The sequence below is a fragment of the Coniophora puteana genome, assembly GCF_000271625.1.
Source record: "Coniophora puteana RWD-64-598 SS2 unplaced genomic scaffold CONPUscaffold_9, whole genome shotgun sequence".
Lineage (NCBI taxonomy): Eukaryota > Fungi > Basidiomycota > Agaricomycetes > Boletales > Coniophoraceae > Coniophora > Coniophora puteana.
The window spans coordinates 170,927-193,820 of NW_006913061.1; the positions used below are offsets into that span (position 1 = coordinate 170,927).

Sequence of the window (22,894 nt, forward strand, 5' to 3'; positions counted from 1 at the left end):
TGTATCTATGATGCCGCTGATCAGACTGGTTAGCCCGAGACCTTGGACTTGTAGAATCGGGGTTAGCGTTGACCTCATGGCTAAGGCGTTCTGATTTTCGAAAACATCGAAGCTGAATTATACCGTGGATGGCGGCTCAGATGGGACCGAGGACAATGTCGCATGTCCTTCAACAGAGCTCGCCTCTCCTCACACACCCGACGAATTCGCGCTTGGTTTCGAGATAGATCCTGAGGCCTGTGAGATTGATTTTGTGAGTTAGACTAATGGATTATCGTAGATTACTATTCGTAGGATAGGTTTAAGGAAACGGAACACTCACCACGGTGATGTATCACAATAAGTGAGGAACCTGGAGCATGATATATTGAGCCTTTCGCAAGTGTTAGTTTCCGCCTGCGTCGGGTCTTTGGCATTGTGCAAGAGTATTTCTGTACACATAGGTCAATCCTGGCATAGTAGTCATTACTGGGACAAAGCTGAGGACATTGTAGATGCCGTGTGCTATAGAAGTGTACAAGAGACATAGCAAAACCACCTCTAGTAGGAATGTGTTCCTTTGTACAGTCCCTCACTGTGTATCTGATCACTGTGGCACTCTCATGTTTGTCAACAAACCTAGAGTACAGTAGTTCATGGCCTTCAAATTGAGACGAGTTCGGTGATAATCGGGAGTACAAGTCAGGATTGGCCGCAATATGGATAGCAAGCGCAAGGATGAACGGTGCCAATTTCTCACTGACGTTGTAGTTTAGCATGGTCGGGGAAACATTCTATATCCCGAACGCTGTCCTGTTCTGTCCTTGAGGGCCTAAAACTAGAACGCTTGGGAGTGGATGTGTCACAAAATATAGATATTAACAATCTGAAACAGATGCGTGCCACAATGTGTTTCGCCTGCAAACAAGGTCAACTTCCTCATTTCACATCGTTACACCAGAACGGGGGTCTAATACAGGCACGTTTCAAGGACATGAGTGTGCGTAAAGGTAGGTGAGATATTACTGGAAGGCGATCAAACGTTATGAATGGCCGAGGGGCAGTAGGCAGTAGCGAAAGGATTAACATCTTGGCGAGCCTGTATGAAATGCCACTACTCGTCCAGTGTCGGTCTCTCACGGGAAGCATGGGGAAGGAGAGATCAATGCATCTAGAAATCGAGACAAGGTCGTTATTTGCTTGTGAGCAGCGTTGTGACGAAAGGCACGATCCAGGGCGGTTCAACCTCAGAGAATTTGTCGGATTGGCTTTGTTATGAGATTGAAGATGTATCCAATACTAAAGTAGAAATGCCATCACGATGAGAGTTCGTTCAAGAGCGAATGGTTCTCCGGCTACCCGTCAGCTCTCCGCTAAATCACAATGTCCTTTCTTAGAGCCAGAGCGAACTACTTCCGCTTCGCCTTCAAATTCCCCTACACATACGCTCTGATGAGCGCCGGCCACTGGTGTTTCGTCTCGAGCTTGAGCCCGTGTGGTGGATGTTTAAGCTGCGGCCGAGCAGGACAGCGTCGAAAAGTGTTGCGCAGTAGTGTTTTACGCACCCTCCGTCGCTAACGGCGAAGTAGAGTGAGATGATGGGGGTTGCAAAGAGGATTTGGCGTTTTTGCTGCTCCTTCTTGGACGTGAAGGATGTGGGTACACCGAGCAGACGATCCGCGCCACCCTATAGGAGCGAACGGAGGTGATCGGGACGTATGCCCGGAGGTCAGAGGGTACGGTTTGTTCTCCACGCAGGCTGACAGACGAGGTTCGATCAGAAGGAGATGTGGACGAGGCGAAAGGAACAGGGAAGAGTTTGTACTCAGCAGGTACTCATACACTTTATAGTCCTTATCGAGAAGATCGCATGAAGACAAATGCGACACCGATGCCTGATGCTCCGCAAACGTATACGGGAGCGGTGTCGAGCGGTCTTAACCGGCCTCAGACTTGCTCCCAGCTGTTCAAGATCTGCGTGCATATCTTCACGACGAGGTGGGAGCGAGAAGCAGACTGCGCGTGGTGATTGGGCACGATGGACCACCTAGTATTCCGCCGCAAGGGCCGGGCGCAGGACTGCTATAAGGATCTGTCGGGAGACTTGCACGAAGCAACGCCCTGTGGTGAGAGCGATGGCAGCATATTTAGTCGCAGAACTGCGGTACTATCCTTGTTTCCCGTCTTGCTCTTTACGCAAAGCCCAAACAGGAGCGGCACCGTGAGCACGCATGGGAGCTGACCCATGAGCCAGGGAGCGATCGAGGCGGTAGATAGTGATGCATAGATGTCCGTCGACTGGTCGACGATACGCTGAGCGTCGCTGGGGTGTTTTCCTGCGTTGATGTGTCAGCCGACAATAGAGGTTACATCAAACGATGGGGGGAAGGACGGATGGCGGGCGTTGTGAACCACCAGCGACAGTTCGAAGGTGTGAACGTGTCTGGCCTTGGCGAGATAATCATCTAGTCGTTCGCGTTAACCATCAGTAGCTGGCTGTACGAGTCTCGTATCTCCGCGAGATCCAAACCAAGCATGTTCCCTGCGGAGGTGGAAGTCTTTGGGTATTCGCACTAGACTGGTTGGAGCAATCTCATGCATATGTCGGATTCCGCGAGGATATCGAGGTCTGGTTACATCACCTGATCAGCTTTTAGGGTGAGCTGATATCGACGATGGGTAAGGATAAGTGTACAGGTGGGAATTCGTATAGCGAGAAGGATGAGATTGCATAGTAGAGCGCCGAGACAAAACGGCGAGGTGTAGCGATGGAAAACATATTACGTGGACTCACCGCCTTTCTCTTTCCCCATCACATCTGTCCACCCACCTCTACTCACGTCTACTAGATCATAGAGATAGCTCGGCTTCGTCTATCTCAGATGCCCAAGAAACGTTTCAAGTTGTGCTAGCCCTTCCTCCTTGGCAACGCGAAAGGAACCGGCCGGCGGCGAGTGGGAAGAATCTGCCTGTCAGTTCGCCTTGAGGTTGATCAGCTTCGTCTAACCATTGCCCGCGTGGTCTTCTATGAGTGAAGGCAAAACATATCGGATGAAAGCATGAACAAACCGCTGTGGTCCGTTGATTCCTGTTTCTTTGCCTGCGTTCCCACGCTTCGGCTGCAGCCGCGCGCTCTTAGCCGCGACATCCACTCGCGCCGATACCTCACGCGTCCTCGGTAGACTTCGTCTCATGTCGCCCAACTGATGTGTATTTATAACCAACGAATTCCTGCCAGACAAGCTCTGCAAACTCTCCAGTAGCTATACGGCTAACCTCATACTCTAGTTTGGCACCAAGGCAATGCAGCCATCAGGTCGATGAAGTCGCCTTTCCCTCGTCTTCGGACTTCTGTTTCTTCCCTCTCAACATGTCCGACGTCCGATCAGCCTCCGCTTTCTCATCGTCATCTTCAAAAGCTTCACAGCATCCCTCGCGGCTTATCCAGCGAGGATGAGGGCGTGCGAATCGCCATTAGCGCACTCGGCGACATGCGAGACAACGCTCGCACAGGTATCCCTCTCCCTATTTACACCCGAAATGTGCACTCATCCCAGTCGGCCAAATTGGCTTCCAGGCTCACCGTCACCCTCAGCGCCTCAGCCTCCGCATCCAACGGACACCAATACCTAGACGCGCCTCTCCAGACCTCATCTCTCGCGTGTCCCACTTCCCTGTCGTTTATACCGCCCTCAAGACATGAAAACACCAAGGCTAGCTCACGCATGGTCAATGTGCGGTCCTCCATTGCTCCTGTCCGCTCTTAACTCACTCTATACTCCCTAGTATGGCACCGAGATGATGGAGTCATCCGCGTCGACCTTCTACCGACCCGTCCTAGGAAGACTACACGTCAACCAACTCGACGCGTTTGCCTGCAGACAGCTCGATCGACTGTGTACACCTACTTCATATATTTTCCCTCACTCAGCTTCCTCCCAGATCGACAAATACTGAAGCCCGTCGAGTGATAGCATTCGCGGTTATAGCTCCCAATGGTGGACGGACACCAGTGCGGGCGGATCGCGATGAACGTCAGGCGGTTGACCACCGTCATCGTCGAATGTGCATGAATATGCTGCCGACGGTACGTGCGATTGTTCTCCCATACACATCCTCTCCGCCTCGCGTCACCATTGGTCCGACTGCGTAGGACATCATCCTGACATGTGATTCTCAGACGATGCGAGCAACGTAACGTCTCCGCCTCCCGCAAGTTTTACAGAGTTTAATACGCATACACCGCGGCTACAATGTCGGGAAAGGGATTCGGCAAGAACCGGTAAGCAGCAGCAGATCGTGCAGCAGGGGAAGTAACAGACTACTGCTCGAAGCGGGCGGGGTCGGTGCGGCGGTGAGCGAGGAGAGTATGCGAAAGTTGAAGTATTGTCTGCAGTGGTTACAGGTATGTCTCTGATCGTTCACGTAGTAAAACCTGTTCTCATAGGGTAACAACAGTACGCAACGGAGCACATCGACGGCCAGATTCTCAAACTTCGGGACTTCATCGTCTCCCTTCAACTTTCCACCGCGAATAGCTCTACCTCCCCTGATGCTCTGATATCCCCTTCGCACCTCCGCACATTTACAGATATTCATAAGGATGTCGTACACACTTTGCGTCAAGTAGTCGACATCGTCTCCAAATACGCTGGTGGCGCCCTCCCCGAGCCCGCTCGCAGCCGCGTACGTGGGTTCATGTTGCACCTCCCACAACGATGGGCGAGCGCAACGCAGGGTCTGCCTGTCGAGTCTAGCAGACCGAGTGTCCCGTCTCACGGCACGAGCAGTGCCGCCGAGGCCGCGAGCAGCGGTGGCGGGGTCGGCGGGGCCACGAGGAGAGGAAGACAGGCTCGACAGGCGCAGAACCGCAACCGCGGGACAGCGACGCCCGCGAACTCACGGCCCGTCAGCCCGATCTCTAGCCCCCGCGTCAAGCCAAAGTCGATAGCTGGTGCTGCTGGGGGAGTAGGCGCGGGAGAGACGGGTACTGCAGGCCCTCCGGCTCCGACGGCGGGGTCTTCAACGGCTGCTGCGCAGCGGATCTTGACGCTCGCGATGGAGAGTTTGGATATGATGAGAGGGGTCACGCCAGTCATGAAGGAGAGTTTGGATCGAGCGGATGCGTAAGTCTCTCTTCGGTCGCTCATCTCACGATCTCTCATATGTTCTGTATGCAGATGGGTCGAACGCCTGAGAGTCGTTGGCATTCAGCGAGGTCAGATATCCGAGCAACAATCTCAGGCCCAGAGCGACGATATGCCTCTTCCCCCTCCTCCCTCATCAGCCTCATCTTCAGATGTCAACGGATCGTCATCATCATCATCCACCCTAGCACACAGGCGGAAACACTCACTCCCGCACCTCACCTCGTCCACCTCGACTTCGGCTGTCTCGACGCCGGCGCAGGACACACCTTACTCGAGCGTGCCGACGACGCCCATCGAGCTCTCATTGGGTGCTGTGCACCAGTTGAATCAGGTGCAGGTGCAGCAGTCTCCGATGGGGGCGGCGCAAATGCAGAGTTTGCCGCCGCTAGCGGCGTTATCGTTGGGTGGGAGAGTTGTTGAAGAGAAGGCTGGTACCGGTGCTGTTGTTGGCGATGGTGGGAGGGAGGCGATGGATGTGGACGCGTGAGGTGATTGATGAGGATGACCTTGTAATTTGGCGTGCTGCATTTGGACGTGATATTGGGCGAGGGTCATTCGATGATTCTCGGTCGAAAGCCGCCATCCATGGTCATGATGGTTCTCATGGTGCCGTGGTCGATGGATGCGTGAGTGGATGGCACGGCGCTGGATAGGTCGCACTCGTGTTGTGGCCATTTGGACGTTGGATGCGGACGCTAACTTATTCCATCCCTTTGTTTGATGTCTCTCTGGTTTCTCTCGCCGTTCTGGTTGGCATGTTGCCTGTTCTGTTATCTTGACGGTGGCTGAGTCATGGCGTAGCTTCTGCCTTTGTATGCACGCATTGTCGCACAATCACAACCTTCTCTCTCGTTTACATGTTTCTATCCTCGCGCCTCAGCTAAATTTACTCTTGTACGTTGCGTATGTAGTAATGCTGGAAACCGGGCGCTTTGCCTGTCTATCCTCGGACTTTTGTTATATATCCCGTGCGCCTCAGGTTGTAGTACGACTGGGAGGTGTAACACATCTTAGATGCATCTCCCTGTGGCTGTCGCAGTATGGGTGACCAATTCAATGAAATGTCCATAGAATAAGACATGGCTTCTAGCCTAGCGTCTAATTCTAATGACCTAGTCAATGCACGATAAATACGAAGTCGGGTCACATATAAATAGGCAATTGGCGGAAGATGCAGATCCGTGTATAGTTAACCCACGGAATGTAAATGCGATCTACTATAGCAACGTGCGACATACAGGTCAAGATCAAAAATCACAAAAAGTCAAACGCTCCGCAATACTTCATCGTCCTCGACCACATTCCCAACGGACTCGACAGGAGGAACGCTGGCAAATGCCACCGATGTGAGTTCTCGGGAGCCTGATACCTCGTCACCTGTGCTCGATTCGAAGCTCTTCCGCAGGCTGATGATTAACCACGGGCCAATCAGAGCAATGAGAATGGTGCTCGAGACTGAATTTAAAATGTTATATGTTATGGTCTAGTGGGCACTATTTTATCAGTGGAAAGCTGAATGAAAATGTGAGCATTCCCTTACAGTTGAGATGGAGAGTGAAAATTCCAAGGCTGAAAGCATGTAACACATCAAGGCACTGAAGTTTAATGAAATTAACCAGGAATGAAAGATGTGGTTCCCACCTACAAGAAGAAGTATGTCAGGTTGTCTCGAACGATTACAGCTCTCATACTCGCTGCCGTCTGCTGTGGATGGAGCCAAAATGAAGAAGGAAGATACTTAATAGCATGGGTTATAGCCAGAGCGCAAAGGACTATGTCAAACCCCAAAACCGCCATACTTGTTGTTGGATATGTCCACAAGAGAGTTGATGGGATGTTGAAATTGCAGAAGTTGAGTTGTGCTATAGAAAATGTTGCTAAAAGCAGATATAATGACAATTTTACCACCAGAAATTGAAACACGACCCACTGATGAAGATAGGATCAGGGGCCAGGCCAATCACATCACTAGTAATATTGATGATAGATGTGATTGTGAAACAAACGGAAAGACCAATCAAGACTACCCTGGACCTGCCAAGTAGCCCATATACCCGAACAGCCATCATGCCTACACACAAATATCTTAGAAGAAGAGAAGAATTATAGTAGCAACTGTACCTTGTAAAGCAATGGAAAGCGAAATTGACAAGACTTCCCATGGTACCCAGACAAGATAACCTGTCAAAAATCTCAGTTAAGTTTGTCACATCACCAACCTGTTGCCTACACCTGAGAAGGATAAGCCCCTCAAATAAAAGTAGTACATATGCGAGTGTTGAAACTCACTGCTATGAAACAAAGATACCGTTGTTGTTGTGTTGTTATCAAAGTAATATTTCGACAACTCACTGAGCTTGATATTGGGATGCTAATTTCATTCACTGTTAATGACATTGCTTAGTAGGTCTCATCTGCAGGAGTTTAGGGATGTATGACCTAGGAGCAGGCTAGAGTGTTTGGCAGTGGCACTGTTATCAAATGAAGTAAACATACAGCACATAGTGCACTCACACTACATATGATATTCCCAAGTACCGCATCTGAAACAAGGTTCTATAACAAAGTGGTGAATCCCTCTTGTATGGCTTACCCCTGTGTAGACAATCATTGTCCACGAGAGTTTCCTGGCCTGATTCTGAGAGTTAATCACCATAATCTACTCTTAACAATTTTGGATATATACCCAAATAAATTCCACCTTATGGTGCACATTCAGTAATCGATTATTCATGGAAATAACTTTGGATTAGGGTTTGTACCTCAGAATCGATATTTAGAACTGTGGATAGTTATTGAAGTCTGTAATAACAGCTGGGAAACGCCCACAATAATCGTAGACCACTAGAGTCATTGCAGCAGCTATAACGAGGTCCGTTCAGCTTGTAATACTCCGTGTTACGTTTCCATATCAAGTGAGCTCACCTGCTGAATACCCGGCTGTGATGAAAAAGGACACTGCAGATTCCAATTCTTGCTGAAGCGAAACCGAGGACATTGTGTATATCCTACAATGTAAAGGTGGAGTGAAGCTCACAGCCAGAAAGTTGGTCCTTTATATGTCTGTTACTTGGCCTTGCTCTCACCGTGACCCTTATTGATATATTTGTGATGCATAGCTCTAGATATAAAGGGATATCAGTACAAACGGATATCAGTGTTTATAATAATCATATTCAATCCTGATGGTGTACCTGTCATCGGAAAAATCATATGAATAATGTATTCCAGCATACTGATTGTTGCTCACATGAAACGGGGTAAACCGTCCGGGATGATCATGATTATGGTACAGATACGATAATATTATACGTAAGGCTACACCCACCTTGACCACATGTAAGCAAGATTTGGGGCAGCCTTTTTGGAAGCATGCTCAGTCGATAACCCTCGAAGGTAGCATCTCTCTAAGGTAAGTATGGCTGATGATCCGGTCCCCTTTCTTAGTTCCATCAGTCGTCCAAGTACACCCTCCTATGATGAGGACAGCTCTCACAGCTATGAAAATCGCATAGACATGCCGCTGCATATTGTCTCCGAGTCGTAGTGTAGCATTCACATCAGTAGACACACCTGCATATCAGCGTCGCACTAAAGTAGAACATTCTCCCGATGTCCACCCCTTATCGCGTTGGACAGCTGGCTGAAACATGCTGTACTGCTTCCACGGCGTGCACAACTCATATGTAATGTTTTGTGTCTCGGGTCCTGAGTGATACAAAAGGCGAAGAACGGATACCATAATGGATCATGCGGTTGTACTTTCTTTTTAGATATGATCGGTGCAAGTGCACACCATGGATAGTATGTGGTCGTTGAGATACGTACGAGCGGAGGTAAAGTGATCTGGTGCCGAAGGGACTCGTACCGGCACATCGAGGAGTACGGTGGCAATGCCTGCGCGTAGGGTGACAGGAAAAGAAGACTGAAGTTTGAAGCGCGGGGCCAAAGACTCGTGAAAAAACGTGTTGATTGCGCCTAGTCACACGCATGATCAATAGCTTCCTATGCGCTGACGCCCCGCAGTTTGTTCGATTAATACCGTGCTCATTACGATCGCCCTCTATGCCCTTGTTGCCGACCAACGAGACTGAGGCATCACAGTGTGAGTAATGTGCAGAGCCGTCGGACAGTAGTATGATCCCCGTTTCCAAATACGTTTCTGAAGGAAGGCGCTTGACATCGCCCAAACAGCATCAAAGGGCTGTTCCGAGAGTTTGCAAAGAAGCTTGCCCATAAGCCGGGACGTTTTCTGATAGTTCAGGGGTTGAGCGATGCGTGGTTTCTTATCAGCTAGTCGAGAACACGCTGAGTGTTGCCGGCCTCCTTTCCCTCATCTGCATAATCCATTGCGACGAAGACTTGTTCACATTGGAAGAAGTAGTGAGTAAAGGACGAAATGCATTAGTAACAAATACCGTGATCCACCACCACGGGCGTCGGAAGACAAGTCACCATCCTTGTGCTCCCATGCTCCGGGCATAGCATTCACCTCACTTATCTCCGGCGGCACGCGAGGAGAGTACGCGAAGGGTTAGAACGGAAATGTCGTTGCCTGACATGGAATAGACTCACGACAGAGGCTCGGCAGGGTGGAAAGACCGTGCGCAGGGTCTGCCACTGGAAAGGTGATGTAGAGGACGAGAAGAGATGGAACAATCACATACTGTAGTGCCTGCTCAGATGATCGCGCGAGGACACCAAGTGCGTCACCTCCGCTTTATGTTCCGCAAGACTCTCCGTGAGTTTCATCGGACGGTTCTGTGCGACCTCAGGCTTGTTGCCGGACCACCCGGGCAAATTATCGTCCTGTAGGGGAGCAAAAAGTGCAAGAAACTCGTTGCACTGCGGCACAATCGTTGTATTTTGGTGAGAAGACCATCATCGTCGACACGAGCAGTGCAAATTAGCAGGTCCACGAGCTCACGCGGACGCTGGGATATGAGATGGGATGAGATCTGAGCGTAGTCTCTCAGGCCGTCAAGGGCACGCACATTCATCGTGCGGTGGGTATCTGGGTGGGAATAGGGTGGAGAGTGCTGTGGCTCATCAGTGCGACCTTCGAAACGAGAACGTACCCTGCCTTCACGAGATGATCATGCCACCTCAGAGGCTAGTTGTTTGGCTTGCTTATCTTCGCGAGGTCCAAAGCGTATGTGTTCTCAGTCCTGAAGTGGGGGACTCTGCTTCACATTCACGTCAGGATGATGAATTGGTCGAACGCAACCATGCACAGGTGATGGGCATAGCCAGCGTCTCGTAATTTGGTTATGTCTTTGGATCAACGTGGGAACTGCTCGTAACATCTCTGAGAAAAGAGTGAAAGAGGGATCATATGGCGAGATCAAGAAGATGGCAGCGGTTGAGGTCAACTTGAGTAGAACGGCGGGATAGGTATTGAAGAACAATGACACCAACGTACCGTCTACCTCGCTTTCCATCACAGCTATCCGTTCACATCCCTTTCAATTTACTGGTCCAACCAAGTAGCGATGCATTGATAGGGCCATATATCCATGAGACTTTGGTGCTGGTGGCCACATCTGGATCATACGGAGGATCGCTGGCGCCATGGCAATGATGCAATCTAGTCCAGTGTGAGCGAAGCTCTCGAGGACAATGGTTTCGCCTTGAGACTTTGGAGGATCTATAATCGTCTAGATGAAATGTTCTTTGAGATTTGGACGAGAACAGACACGAACGCGAGTGTGAGATGTGCAAGGTGCCCTTGGTGGCAGGGAACGGGCAAGGCATCGGACGACGGCGAGTGGGTCAACGTTGTAGATCAAGTAAACGGGCGTGGGCCGAGCTGATTGGCACATTTTCTCGTCCACTTGGTCCTCTAAGTGAGAGAAAACGTCGTTGTTGGGAGTGTAGACAAAGAGTGACAAACGTTTCGAACGTTGCGGTCTACCCTGGTCTACCTCGACCCGTTGCAGAAAGACATCGGCTGGCCCCTATTTCTGTTCTGCGTTCCCAAGATTCGGCTATATCCGTAGACTCTGTCTGCAGGTCCATCCCTGTCCCCCACTAAGAACAGGACCTATTGTAGCATACCGGGCCATACCAACACGTACAAATCGAGCAGGTCGTCAAAACCGTATGTCAGCACATGTGTCACTATTAAAATGGGACAAATAGTATAACTCGTATCTTCAAAATTATGGTAGGCTTTTGTTGACCTTTGTTTGACGTTTTGATATGGGGGTTTCCTTTTTGATCTTGGCCTGCAATATTTATCCCGAATAAACCCCGAACCTGGTAGAATGACACTTGCTGGTGATACGTGCAACTATCTATGGTGCGTTTTTGTCCTCAGCTAAGCCCTCGGGAAAATTATGATATTCTGTAGCGGTGTGAGCTCGAGCCCAATAATATATATGCTTAATTCGATAGAAAGTGCCGGAGCGTAGCTCGGCGTGTCTTGTAGCAAATGTACCGTTATATACCACTACATAGTGAATATATGAGGTCGTATATTGTAGTATGTGTGCGCTCGAGCGGTTGGATTCACGCTTTGTATACCGGAAGATACTGGAATTTTCATTCACGTATCCTACAGTACATCATGATATATCAACTCTCTCCTCGCCCTCCTCGCTCTCCCTGGCGACTTAGCCGCCCTCAAGCTTGTTCTCCTCGCCCTCCTCGCCTCCCCTCCTTCTACTTGTCAGTGTCATAGAACGTCGAGCTTGCGATGGTGGTGGCAATAACACCCGCAGTGTTATTAACCCATATCTTGTCTTCGATCTGCAGACGAAGTCAGCGGGTTCAATTAGTCAAACGACCCGACTTACTAGCTTTTCGGCATCTGTGTTATATGTCTGTAATTTCTGTGAGAGTAGGCTCAGGGAAATGACCAAAAAATACGTACCTCTTGACCTTTCTCGCCCAAAGTGGCCCACCATCGAGTGAAGTCTTCGATGGTAACTGCACCCTTGTTTTTGATGTAGAGATGCTGCGCCAATGTTCTCGATATGTGCGTCAGTATCAGAGCAACAACCAGTGAATCGGCGACTTACTTGCCAGAGCGCAGCTTGGCAGGCTTCAGTAGCTTGCCACCGGTAGTGGTTGCCGTCTTGCCGGCCCGAACAGGCCTCGTCCTCGCCGCTTCTGGTGCAACAGTGGGTGCGGGAGTAGGAGCGGGAGGAGGAGTGGGCGCGGGAGCGGGCACGGGCACGGGAGCAGGAACCGGGATGGGAATAGGAGCCTGTACGGGGGCGGGCGTCGAGATGGGGGCGGGAACAGGAGCGGGCACGGGCACAGATGCTGGTCGAGCTGGAGTAGTGGCTCGGATGGACGTGGTGGAGGAAACCGAGATCGGTTTCGAATGAGCGCCTGGCAGTTGACTTGGCCCGACTGAGGGCAAACGGGGAGTGCTCGAATTAGAAAAAAGTCAGTATGATACTGGAGGATTAATATATATAAAAACGCACAATGGGTTTCCGACCTCGGGAATCGATAGCTAACAGGCAATGAGTTAGAATGAATAAGAAATGAAGTTGATACGCACCAGTTCATTAGACGAATGAGTTCGGTCCGTGTCATCCAGCTCGTCCTCGTCCACTCCAAACTCTTCGGCTTCGGCAGTGTTGAGCGCAAAATCCTCAGCGTACGCGTCGCTGGTGTCCTTCTCCTTACCCTTGCCTTGGACCTCGGGATGACGATCTTCGAGTGCGGGCGGGGCTGATGGCTCTTGCTTGACCTGGCCTGCTGCAGCGGCTGCTTCCGCAGCCTTCTTCTCCCGCTCCCGCTTGGCCTGCATAAAGGAGGGGTATCGTATGGTGCACAGGCGCTCGATCTTCCAGTTGTCTTCGGACGCGAGGATCCACGGGAACTTGGTCGCCAGCTCGTCTGTAAGTAGCTCAATAGCGTCAGTTGAGGCCGCACCCCATGATTCTGGAGCCGCGTTCTTGAGGATGAGGGTGTTCCAGACCCTCCGGCAAACCTTTGTTACCTTGGCCATCTCCTCCTTTGAGATAGGATGACCTTCCGTGGTTTCCAGGAAGGGGAGTTGGCTGTCGGCGATGCCACGAGCGATGATTTTCGGGGACTCGATCCAGTCTTGATATGTTCGCTGCTTCCACCAACGGACCTTGGGGAAGTCCGCGCACGATAGCTTTGGAGCCTGCAGAGCTCGAGTGTCGAGCTTGATCCGCTTGGTGGGAGGGCCATCTTTGGTGGAGACGGGGGAGACGGTTGAAGGGGAGGAACAGGTGGGATGGGTTGTAGCGGGCGGGGACTGGGTAGTTAGGGGACTGGTTTGCGCTGAGGCGAACGTAGACGTAAGGCGAGCAAGAGATTTGCTGTAAAAAAAAATGAGCGCATATATTCGACGAAAAAAAAGACTTACGCGTATAGCTGGTTACAAGAATTCAGAGAGGCATTCTGGGCCTCTAAACGCGAGTTCGCGTTTCGTAGAGAAATGGTCTCCTGTTGAAGGAGCATATACGAAGACTGTAAGAGTATAATATGAATTAGTAAGTATGGAAGAGAAAAGAAAGCTGACTCACGTTGATGTGATTGTTTGAATGAATGCCAGCGTTTTGAAGAGTCTGAGAGGGCCAAGAACGAGAGTGATACAAGGTGGTGTCAAGCGGAGAGTCGTCAGAAGGCGGCAGCGAGCTCAAGAAGTCGGCAAGGTTCGTGTTTGGGCCGGAGAAGTCGTTGGTGGAGGGGAGAGAAGGGAGGTGGTTGTGGGCATCGTAGACGGACATTTATGATAAGTTATTACAGAAAAAGAGAGGGTGGGAGGTGGGCGTGGATATATGCGGACGAGAAGGAGAGACAAAGAGAGACAAGGGAAAGAGAGACGCGTCGAGGTCGAGGACTTCATTCGATCGAGGCCATTTTCCCACACGCTTCGATCGAAGCGTCGGACTTAATCTCGGCTAGATAAAATGAAGTCCTCGACTCGATTCCCTTTATTTCCCTTCCTTCCCTCCCTCCCGTTTTTACGCGCACAAAACCAACGTAAGTCGTCCAATATATTGTATTCATATATTTCTGACATAGAGCTATAGACTAATGGCTCAAGTCAACTACGCCAAACCCGCTCCTTTGACCACGCCGAGCAACTCGGTCATCTCGGTCAACATCACCGAGGCTGTGGCCGACTCGGTCATACTCGATATCTACAAGGGAAATCGTCAGCTCATTACGCTGACTGATGCCAATAAGCACACTGGGGTGAGTTTCCTTTTTTTCCGGCTTGTTTCATTGCTCATATCCTTGCCTATAGCATGTACTTGTCAAGATCATCGACACAAGTCGCAGTCGCATGGCTGCACGTGTTCTTGCATCCTTCCCTCTCTCGAGAAGAACTCCCTCCACTCCGATGCCCTCCCAGCTCGTTCGGCACATCCGCGCGGCCTCCGTCGAGGTCGGAGTGCGCTCGCCCCGCAGGAGATCTAAGAGGCTCGCTGCAAAGGGTATTACGAAGTACCCAGCATAATTTCGGGTCAGAAAATGCGCATATATGCGTGTCTAACTAATTTCTTGGTCCTCCAATCCATATACTGATGCACACCATGTATTAACTGAGCTCGTTTATGTCCAAATGTCATGTAGAAGTCGAAGTATGGTATAAAACAATGTCATTTCTTGTCCTTGGAACAAAAACATGAGATTGAAACTAAGTCTAATAATCGTCCTCATTAATAACAAGTCCGTCGTTAGCACCAGTTTCCTCTGGCTCGTCCATCCCTCCAATTCTCAGAACATCGAGCCCAAGCTTCTCCATGGCGAAATAACGCGTTGTTTCATCACCTAGTGGAGTGAGCTTATGTGGGATCATGGCCACGACGGACTTAATCGTCTTGACGTCGATGAGTCGAAGCGCAGCATCGCCAGTATGCGAACAAGATACTAGCTGTCCATGTGAAAGCCCCAGAACTGCTGCGTGCGGCTGAGAGTAGATTGACACGAGCGCCATGCGGCTCGTCTCGTCTTCATGAAAGTCGCCGTTAGGAAGCACCAGAGGTAGCTGTACAAAGTAGAATATTTCGGCGAAACGATCCTCGCCTTCATACAGGATCTGCAGGGCGTTAGAATTCGAGTGAACGTCGAAAAATGTCTTACCTTGACGTTGCGAGAACGACGAGTGCAGCGAGTGTTTAGTGATTCGCCCCAGAGAGACCGAGCGATTTGACCAGTAGGCAACTTAAGACGAGCCCAGCGAATAATGCGAACCAGAGCAACGCGAGTAAATTCTAGAATAATAGCCCGTTCACATTCACGCAGCGAACCGAGAGATTTCTTGTCCTTCTTGAACAGAAAAGTATAGCCACCACCGAGAGAGACAGAGCCAGTGGGATCGCGTTCATCCTTCGAAGGTGCCAAAGAAGGGTACATTGCCTTGAGGGCGTTCATTTGAGCACGCAAAAGGCCTCGCTCGGCGAGGTTGGCGAATGGGTTCGACGGCTGACGCATCTCCTCTTTCAGATTACCGATCGTCCGCTCCATGGGATACTGCGATGAGCAGATAGGAGAGCCAACACGAGCGGCTTCGGCAGCCAGATGGTGGGTGAGATGGACGCATGGTCGGACGAAATGAAGCCGATTTTTCTGCTGCCTGTAGTATAGCTCTTCGAACTCGAGTTCCCAGTCGATTAGTGTTCTTCGAGCGTCGTCTAACTGTGCTGGAGTAATACTGCACTGGTGCATTATTCGGATACCCTTAACAAAGCGGCAGAAGTTCTGCCAGTACTCGAACGGAAGAACCCCGAACAAGAGCCCTGGGCAAAGACCATAGATCCAGACGTTGTTCTCCTGTGCTTTGTAGCCTGAGTTCCAAGCCTGCTCGGGGTTACGAGGCAGTTTGCCATGAGATGACGGAATGTGCTCATGTGCTGCAACGACGAGAGCACCATGAGCTACCCAGGTATCGCCCTGTAAGACCGCCCAGCCCCAAGTATTAACATCGTCAGTAGCATGCACAAGAGTTTTGCTTCCGCGCCATAGATTGACCCATAGACTGGGCATGTTGGCGCCGGTGTAATGCATGAGCTCAGAGGTAAAGTTCTCGGGGATGCCGAGGATCTTGTCTGGCTGTAGACCCAGCAGAAGACTCGGACCAACGATCCCAGTCTCGAGGCGGTTCCGTGCAAAGCTAGCGAGAGTATGAGAGCCCATGACGATTTTTAGTTTCTCAACATATCTTGCCGAGGAGCTCGCGGAAATACTCCACGGATCAATGTCGCCTCGAGCATCACAAACCCAGTTATTCGGAGCCAAGAGAGCTGGATAGTAAACAGACCCGGTGATGCGCCGGCCGTAGAGCTCGCAGTTCATCCGACAGCCGTACTTACCGCCGTGGCCGACCATATTACTATAGCTTATGAGCCCAGGACCGTCCGCTAGCACAAGAACCACGAATAGGAATGAGTCGAACAGCCGCCCTGTAGATGCGTCCCAGAGAGGCATAGGCTCCTTCTGGAGCGCGGAGACGTGATGCATACCTGTAAATAAAAATGAGGAAAGGAACTTGGGCTTGTTGGGCCCCGGAATGACACCGCCCGGAAGGACGTATCTCTTCTTGTAGCGATGCTCGGGGGATAGATCGAGAACGATCCATGTGTAGATCGTGACAGAGGAGGCCTTTTTCTCCGTGAGCTGGGCACCGTCGATCGATAGCATCACAAACGTGTCGTCCATCTTAATTTTTCCGCTGCGAAGGTCGTCTAAAAACGCTGATCCTAGCACATGTTAGATAGAGAATTTGAATATGAATGTATGCATGTTGTTACCGGTGAATACATCATCGTATACTCTCGGAAGACGCTGAGGACTTTGTCTAATCTCCTCAATAATCTCCCGAATGCGATTGTGCTTGTAGTGCATCTTCCGTGCACTTTCCTGATGCCGCCAGAGCGTCTGAATCTGGGGCCCAAGGAGATATGTTGTGCATTGAACGCGAGGGACTTTTTTACGACCGTTGGATTGCTGTAGTTTCTCTTGGTTGTATCGTGGCTCTCCACAGTCCGGACATTCGTCGAGATCGGCCCAGTCTCCTGTAAAGGCTGCACAAGATCTGACGCACATATCATCGTGCACGGCCTCGATGCCAGTGAGCGTAGCCAGAGTGTCTTTGGTGCCTTCAAAGGAGGGAATGGCGGTCGCAAAACATTCGTTTATAGCGTCACGTATCTTGTAGAATGTATCCTCGGGAGCGTGCTCGACCGCTTCGAGCATTCGAAGGGCCAAGAGTTCTTTTTTGCAGTCGATCTCGAGAGGTGTAGTTGGCGGGTTTCGAAGGCGGTCGAGAGCATGGCCTTTGAGGCCAACACCATCGTCCAGTGTAGCGCTTCGGAGACGAGTGATGAAAGACATCTCCCTCTGTATACTATCCAGAGGAGATCGAGAGGCGAGTGCGACGAGATCTTCTAGAGAGGCGAGTGGACTTGTAGGCTCGGAGGGGGAAAGGGGACGCAGAGGCGGTGATAGTATCCGAGTCCTCTCAGTGTCCTGTAGTGATATTGGCTGTTCGATTGGTGTGGTTAAGTTAGTCCGATCGCGTTCATTCCGCCTGTCTTCGCTATGGTCAGCCACAGAACTCCTAACATCCATGGCATGGACATCTAGAGGCGGGCGGGTGTCATTCTGACTGGTGTCCTATATTTATCATATCAAGGTTAAATGTACATCATAACATGAATGAAACCAATGGCTTGACACGCACCTGAGATGTATCATCCTGAGTCGCCTGTTTCCTGAGTCGCCTCAAGGTTCTCGGGAGGGGCGGAAGGCCTCTGACCAGGTCCACTGCTCTGTCTGAGAGCATCGCGCTCCGTATGGCCTCCTTTTCGGTGTCCGGAGCGTGTTCGAGGTGCCTGTACCATGCAGAACGTGTGACTGGCGTGCGTATTCCGTGGCACCAGCGCGAGCAGACGCATATATGGTCTTTTTCTGCTGGTGGCCTAGCCATGTCGAGAGACGTGCTACGCGTTTGCGAGCGCGTCTGCAGTGCACTAAGACACGAGCACACGTACCCAGCACAGCGACCACTGTGCGAGTGCGTGTGTTCGTATGTAGTGCCCTCTGCGAGCTGCTAACATACAGAGAGAATATGAGCCGTATATAGAATGTATACGCGATCGAGCCCCGCGTTGACCAAAAATAGATTCATATTCCTCGGTATCGGCTATCTACAAATTAAGTACATGCGGGTATATCGGCGACGATCCGGTATGGCCCGGTATCCCATTATAGACGCTGTTCTCATTGTGCCTGTCCATTCGCGCGAACATGCACTCGCAGCTATACCTTCACGCGTCCTGGTTAGATTTCGCCGTATATCGCCTACTTCTACGTCGACATCGCCCATCAACGTTTCAACTCATTTGCCACGGGAACTACCTTTACGCCTACCAGTTCAATGAGGTCACCTCTCCCTCGCCTTTGTCCCCTCGCCTTTTCCTTCGTCACTCGCTTGCATGTCTTGCGTCTAACCCATCTGCGCTTACCCACCATTGGTCTCGGGGCCCCAACGTTCGCCAAAATTTCACCCGGATAAGGGCCAGAGCGTCCGCATCATAGTTAGCGTGCTATTGTAGGCAGCCCCCTCCCTTCTCCGCAGCAAAAAGCATACTCACACAAAAGATCTCTTTGGTTTACCTGTTGTTACATCAGGAAATCGACGGGCTGCTTGCCAAGCACTTTTTGATACTTATTTCGTTTCAAGCGCAATTCAAGTGTAAAATAAGTAAGCCTCCAAAAAGCGCGAATCAGTAGAGTCCTCTACTGGTTTCCCTTGCTGTTTTTCGCTTTTCTGCACTTTCCCGAACTTGTGGCCATTTGTGAGAATCAGCCGGTTTCATCAGAGCAGCATAAAGCGTGTATAAAGCATCCGTGGGCACGAAAAAAGGGACAGAAAGCAGTTGATAAGACGACAAAAGCGTACAATATGAGCATGCAGGAACGAGATTGAGTGGGGATGGTAGCGGGAGAGGCGAGTACGGAAGAGAGTACGAGAGCGGAACGACCAGGAGAGAAACGGGATATGAATAGAGAAGAAGAGGAATACGAGCTGGCGTGATACTTCAGCCGAACAATGGCGAGATGGTGGGCATGGCAGAGAACGATCATCGCGCGATCCTAAGAGAAGAGTCGATTAGTAGGTATACGAAAAGCGGAGGAGAATATTACAATTCTCTTCCAGCATCGCACGGGGATCCGAATGCGCGACGTCATCCATTTCCTCGTCCTCGTCGCCTCTCTTCAGGCTGCGGGCATGCGCCTCGGTTGCCTTGAATGCGTCAGCAAGGTAATTATCTCCCATGCGCTCGATGCTCGACCAATACAGGTCCGTCGCCCACTTCCAGTTTGCCTCCGAGAAATTCCCGAGGGTGGTCGAAGGCTTGCCCGTACGCTCATTGACCTGCTTGCGACCCTTTGAGTGCGTCTGGAGGAGGCTCTTGGCCTTCAAGATGGGGCAACCCGAGCTACCGCTAGCCTGGAAGGTGACCAAGTCTTCGACGACTGACTCGAGGTCACCTAGCTGGTTGTTGGAACCAAGCTGACACGCGCGCTCAGTCTGTGAGGGAAGCTTAGTATCAGTAATACTGAAATGGTAGGGTGTGGAGCATGCATACCGCGGCACATGCAAGTGTCAGGGCCCCACGCGGAACGTAGTCATCTTGCTCGTCGTCGTATTCGGGAACTCTAATGCGGCCGCGAATAGCGGCGCGATGGGTAGCGAGAACGCTTGCATACAGCGGGCTCCTGAAGTTGCCGCTGGGTTTTGACCCGTCCTCGGGGACGTTCTCGTACATGAAGGCATTACCGACAAGCAGTCCAGCGGCGTATTCCGTTCGCTGCGACTCTGCCTCGTCGTTGCCAAACATACCTTCGTCGGCAAACGAAAGCGAGAGGACGGAGGTAGCGGTGGAGCCGAAGTTGCTGCGCCATTCATTGGCTCTCTGCTTACACTGCGCGCGAACCTCTGAGTTGATCAAACGGAAGATCGGTACTAAATGTACGTACCAGGGTAAACACAGCCCCGCGAATCGAGTCCTGCTCCGATGGTAGATCTTCGTTGTAAACCGCGTGCCAGACATTTCGAAGGGCCGCGAGAACCTTCTTGTTTGAGGGACCCCACACCTCCTTCTGGCAAGCAAGCCAGGCGAGGAATGTCGGGATGAAAACACGAGCCCACCTGTTGTTGTTGCGAGCGTGCGCAGGTAATGTGTCCTTACTGTGCTTCTTCTTGTGCTTGCTGCTGTCCTTGCTCTTGTCGGCAGCATCATCGTTCTTCGCACTGTTTGCAACAGTGTCCTTGCCAGCGCAGGCGGCCTTCTCGGGTTTGGTAACGACAGCCTTGCCTGAGATGTTCTTGAGGCGCTTCGCAGCCTGGATCTCGACATCGGCCTATATAGAATGTCAATATCACGTCTGAAGAATGAATAGAATTGTACTCTCACCATGTTCGTAGTGCGAGGCTTAGGTTTTGCAGCGGGCTGGATTTCGGGCTTGGAGTCCTATAAGATAAATTAGTACATGCAAATAGGAGCGAGTGAGGGAGACATACAGGTGCAGCGTCCTCATCATGCTCCTCATCCTGTTCCACATTTAATTCCGCCTGCTCTCCCTGATCATCCTCTTCATCTCCACTCTCTACACGACGACGCTTGTTGGGTCGGGAGGAGACGTGGTGTTCGGAGGGGGACGTGATGTCTTCGGAAACGGGGGAGAGACGCTCGAGAGGAGACGTGACGTCCTCGGGAGGAGATGGGAGGTGCTCACGGGGCACTTGAGTGAACGGGCGAGGGAGCGAGAGGGGGGAGTCTGAGGAGGATACCTCCAAATCAGGCGAAGGGCTTGGTGGGGGACTAGAAAGTTCCACAACCTAGAAACCCTCTAGGTAGTGATCAACTTGAGAATTAAGATATGTGCTTACGTCTCGGCCACCTGCCTGGGTGCGAATACTTGCCCGTTCCCGGGCTAAATCCTCAGCGTTATCCTCCGAGAGCCCAAAACCCCCGTCCTCATCTTCGTTGGGGAGCTCGGGCTCGGGCTCGGGATGATGCTGCTTCTGTGTGGGCTTGGGTTTGGATGTAGCCTTGGGGCCGGGTTGGACTGATTTTGACGTGGTGATGGATTGGGGAGCGAGAGTAGAAGACTTGGCACTGGTAAGAAAGTTGCGGGAGCGAGAGGTCGTCGACACCGAAGCAGGCGGACCACGAGCGGCAACAGACGCGGACCACTTCTTGACATCCGTCTTGAAGCCAATGGCGCGGCTGCGACAGATTATGTCGAGGGCGAGATCGCGGTAGTAAAGGGTAGATTCGGATAGTTGAAGCATTGGTGAGTGGAGGATTGAGGTAAAGGGAGTAGTGTTACTCACGTTGTCGGAGCACCAGACTTGCCTTTTGCGGCGACGACTGGTATCTCCGCACCGGTCTTGGACTGTGCCTCTATCCTCGTCGTGTCCACTCCATTGCGGAAAGTCGCCTTTTGTGCTACACTCCTCCTCACAACCTTCAATGGCTCCTCAATCTCCAACCCACTGTTGGCCTTGGCGCTATCTTCACCTTTGGTCACGACAAGATGAGAGAGGTAAACAATCACTGAGATTCGGATAAGCTACTCTTACCTCCGTTGATAGTCTTCTTGGCTGCCTTCTTGCCTGGCTTCCGAGCGACGGGCTTGGGTGCTGATTTGTCTACAGTAAGGTAAGTGATTGTTCTCGTCGCTGAGTTCATGAAAGGGGTACTCACCGATGTCGTTGACAGCCTCTTCAGCGCCATCAGATTCATCGGCACCATCGTCAATGGCTAATGGCACCTTGCTCTGCCTTGGCTTTGGCTTCGCAGTCTTAGGCATGGCCTTTGTCTTGCCGTCGTTTGTGCTGCCGCTGGTGGCGTTGGACTTCTTCCCCTTCGTCTTGGTCCCAGAAGGCACGTTGGACACCGCCCTGTCTATGTCGCTGTTGTTGCTGTTGACAGCAGTAGCAGCAGCAGCATGGGGGTTCACCTTCTGTTTGAGGGCTGGGATTGCCGGTGCAACCGGTGCGTGGGCAACCTCTCTCGCACGCTTTTTGGCTAACTCATTTTCCATGTCAGCAACACGTCGTTGTGAGCGCTTCAAGTCGGCGTCCTTCTTGTCTTGGGCTGCTCTCTTCTGCTTCTTCTGGAGCTCGACTTCTTCGGTGGTCCGGCGGTTGAACGCTTTGACGATGTCTCCGGGATGCTTGTCAGCATTGGACGCTCTGGTGATGCGGGAGGACATTGGATGTGGAGTAGAGGGTAGAGGGAAGGAAGACGAGGGCAAATTTCGCTGGGAGCAGTGCTATATCGTTCGGGTAAAAGAGGGAGAGGAACCGTCGTCAGCCTGGGCCCAGCTGAGGAGCAGTACGTATCCCGCTTGCTTTACTCACCCTATCCCTTGACATGAATCTCGTAACAGGGCTATGCTCCCGCTTTCTCCATTGCCATTTATCCCCTTCGACATGACACTGTTTCAGTTTTCCGTCTCCCCTCCACCCAGCCCCTCCGAGTCACTCTTGTCTCCTCGCCAGCGCAACCCCTGCTCCTCAGGCTCTCGTCACCAGCACACCCCTACCTCTCAGCTCCTTATCGTGCTCGTTTTCCTATTCGGAACCCTTGCTGTCATGCCCTTCTGCAGAATGGAACCAAGATCTCCTCAGCCCGAGGCCAGCAGCTCGAATGCTCCACGACCAACCCATTCCCTCTTTCGATATGAATGTCCTGTCCCTTTGTGTCGACGTCTTTTCAAGAACCTGGCTGGATTCAACAACCACATCAACC

At 51.4% G+C, this 22,894-nt stretch overlaps 7 protein-coding genes across 7 annotated transcripts; 2 read left to right on the forward strand and 5 right to left on the reverse strand.

The window, feature by feature from the left end:
• Window positions 1-1,000: 1,000 nt before the first annotated feature.
• Window positions 1,001-2,421, reverse strand: CONPUDRAFT_138158 (uncharacterized protein). The gene is made up of 2 exons (XM_007772400.1): window positions 1,822-2,421; window positions 1,001-1,738 (listed from the first exon to the last, which is right to left on the reverse strand). Exons 1-2 carry the CDS (start codon window positions 1,961-1,963, stop codon window positions 1,554-1,556), a joined length of 327 nt encoding a protein of 108 aa, XP_007770590.1. The 5' UTR covers window positions 1,964-2,421; the 3' UTR covers window positions 1,001-1,553.
• Window positions 2,422-3,349: 928 nt separating this feature from the next.
• CONPUDRAFT_74412 (Opi1-domain-containing protein) lies at window positions 3,350-5,616 on the forward strand (the record flags this gene model as incomplete). The annotated part of the gene is made up of 7 exons (XM_007772317.1): window positions 3,350-3,384; window positions 3,407-3,713; window positions 3,766-3,875; window positions 3,922-4,066; window positions 4,205-4,384; window positions 4,438-5,105; window positions 5,160-5,616. The coding sequence occupies 7 exons, from the start codon at window positions 3,350-3,352 to the stop codon at window positions 5,614-5,616; spliced, it is 1,902 nt and encodes a 633-aa protein (XP_007770507.1).
• Window positions 5,617-6,770: 1,154 nt separating this feature from the next.
• Window positions 6,771-8,127, reverse strand: CONPUDRAFT_74413 (uncharacterized protein; the record flags this gene model as incomplete). Its single annotated transcript, XM_007772318.1, has 8 exons — window positions 6,771-6,991; window positions 7,060-7,200; window positions 7,251-7,310; window positions 7,482-7,500; window positions 7,644-7,685; window positions 7,723-7,767; window positions 7,892-7,911; window positions 8,055-8,127. 8 exons carry the CDS (start codon window positions 8,125-8,127, stop codon window positions 6,771-6,773), a joined length of 621 nt encoding a protein of 206 aa, XP_007770508.1.
• A 3,665-nt stretch (window positions 8,128-11,792) lies between these two features.
• CONPUDRAFT_155534 (uncharacterized protein) lies at window positions 11,793-13,846 on the reverse strand (the record flags this gene model as incomplete). Its single annotated transcript, XM_007772401.1, has 8 exons — window positions 11,793-11,879; window positions 11,927-11,953; window positions 12,004-12,100; window positions 12,152-12,508; window positions 12,566-12,594; window positions 12,643-13,435; window positions 13,483-13,586; window positions 13,643-13,846. The coding sequence occupies 8 exons, from the start codon at window positions 13,844-13,846 to the stop codon at window positions 11,793-11,795; spliced, it is 1,698 nt and encodes a 565-aa protein (XP_007770591.1).
• Window positions 13,847-14,156: 310 nt separating this feature from the next.
• On the forward strand, window positions 14,157-14,583 carry CONPUDRAFT_155535 (uncharacterized protein; the record flags this gene model as incomplete). Its single annotated transcript, XM_007772402.1, has 2 exons — window positions 14,157-14,318; window positions 14,371-14,583. 2 exons carry the CDS (start codon window positions 14,157-14,159, stop codon window positions 14,581-14,583), a joined length of 375 nt encoding a protein of 124 aa, XP_007770592.1.
• Window positions 14,584-14,769: 186 nt separating this feature from the next.
• Window positions 14,770-17,696, reverse strand: CONPUDRAFT_59151 (uncharacterized protein; the record flags this gene model as incomplete). Its single annotated transcript, XM_007772235.1, has 3 exons — window positions 14,770-15,165; window positions 15,210-16,825; window positions 16,877-17,696. 3 exons carry the CDS (start codon window positions 17,694-17,696, stop codon window positions 14,770-14,772), a joined length of 2,832 nt encoding a protein of 943 aa, XP_007770425.1.
• Window positions 17,697-19,239: 1,543 nt separating this feature from the next.
• On the reverse strand, window positions 19,240-22,355 carry CONPUDRAFT_155537 (uncharacterized protein; the record flags this gene model as incomplete). Its single annotated transcript, XM_007772403.1, has 9 exons — window positions 19,240-19,662; window positions 19,721-20,056; window positions 20,112-20,495; window positions 20,549-20,605; window positions 20,656-20,973; window positions 21,025-21,364; window positions 21,472-21,658; window positions 21,721-21,789; window positions 21,845-22,355. 9 exons carry the CDS (start codon window positions 22,353-22,355, stop codon window positions 19,240-19,242), a joined length of 2,625 nt encoding a protein of 874 aa, XP_007770593.1.
• Between the last annotated feature and the right edge of the window lie 539 nt (window positions 22,356-22,894).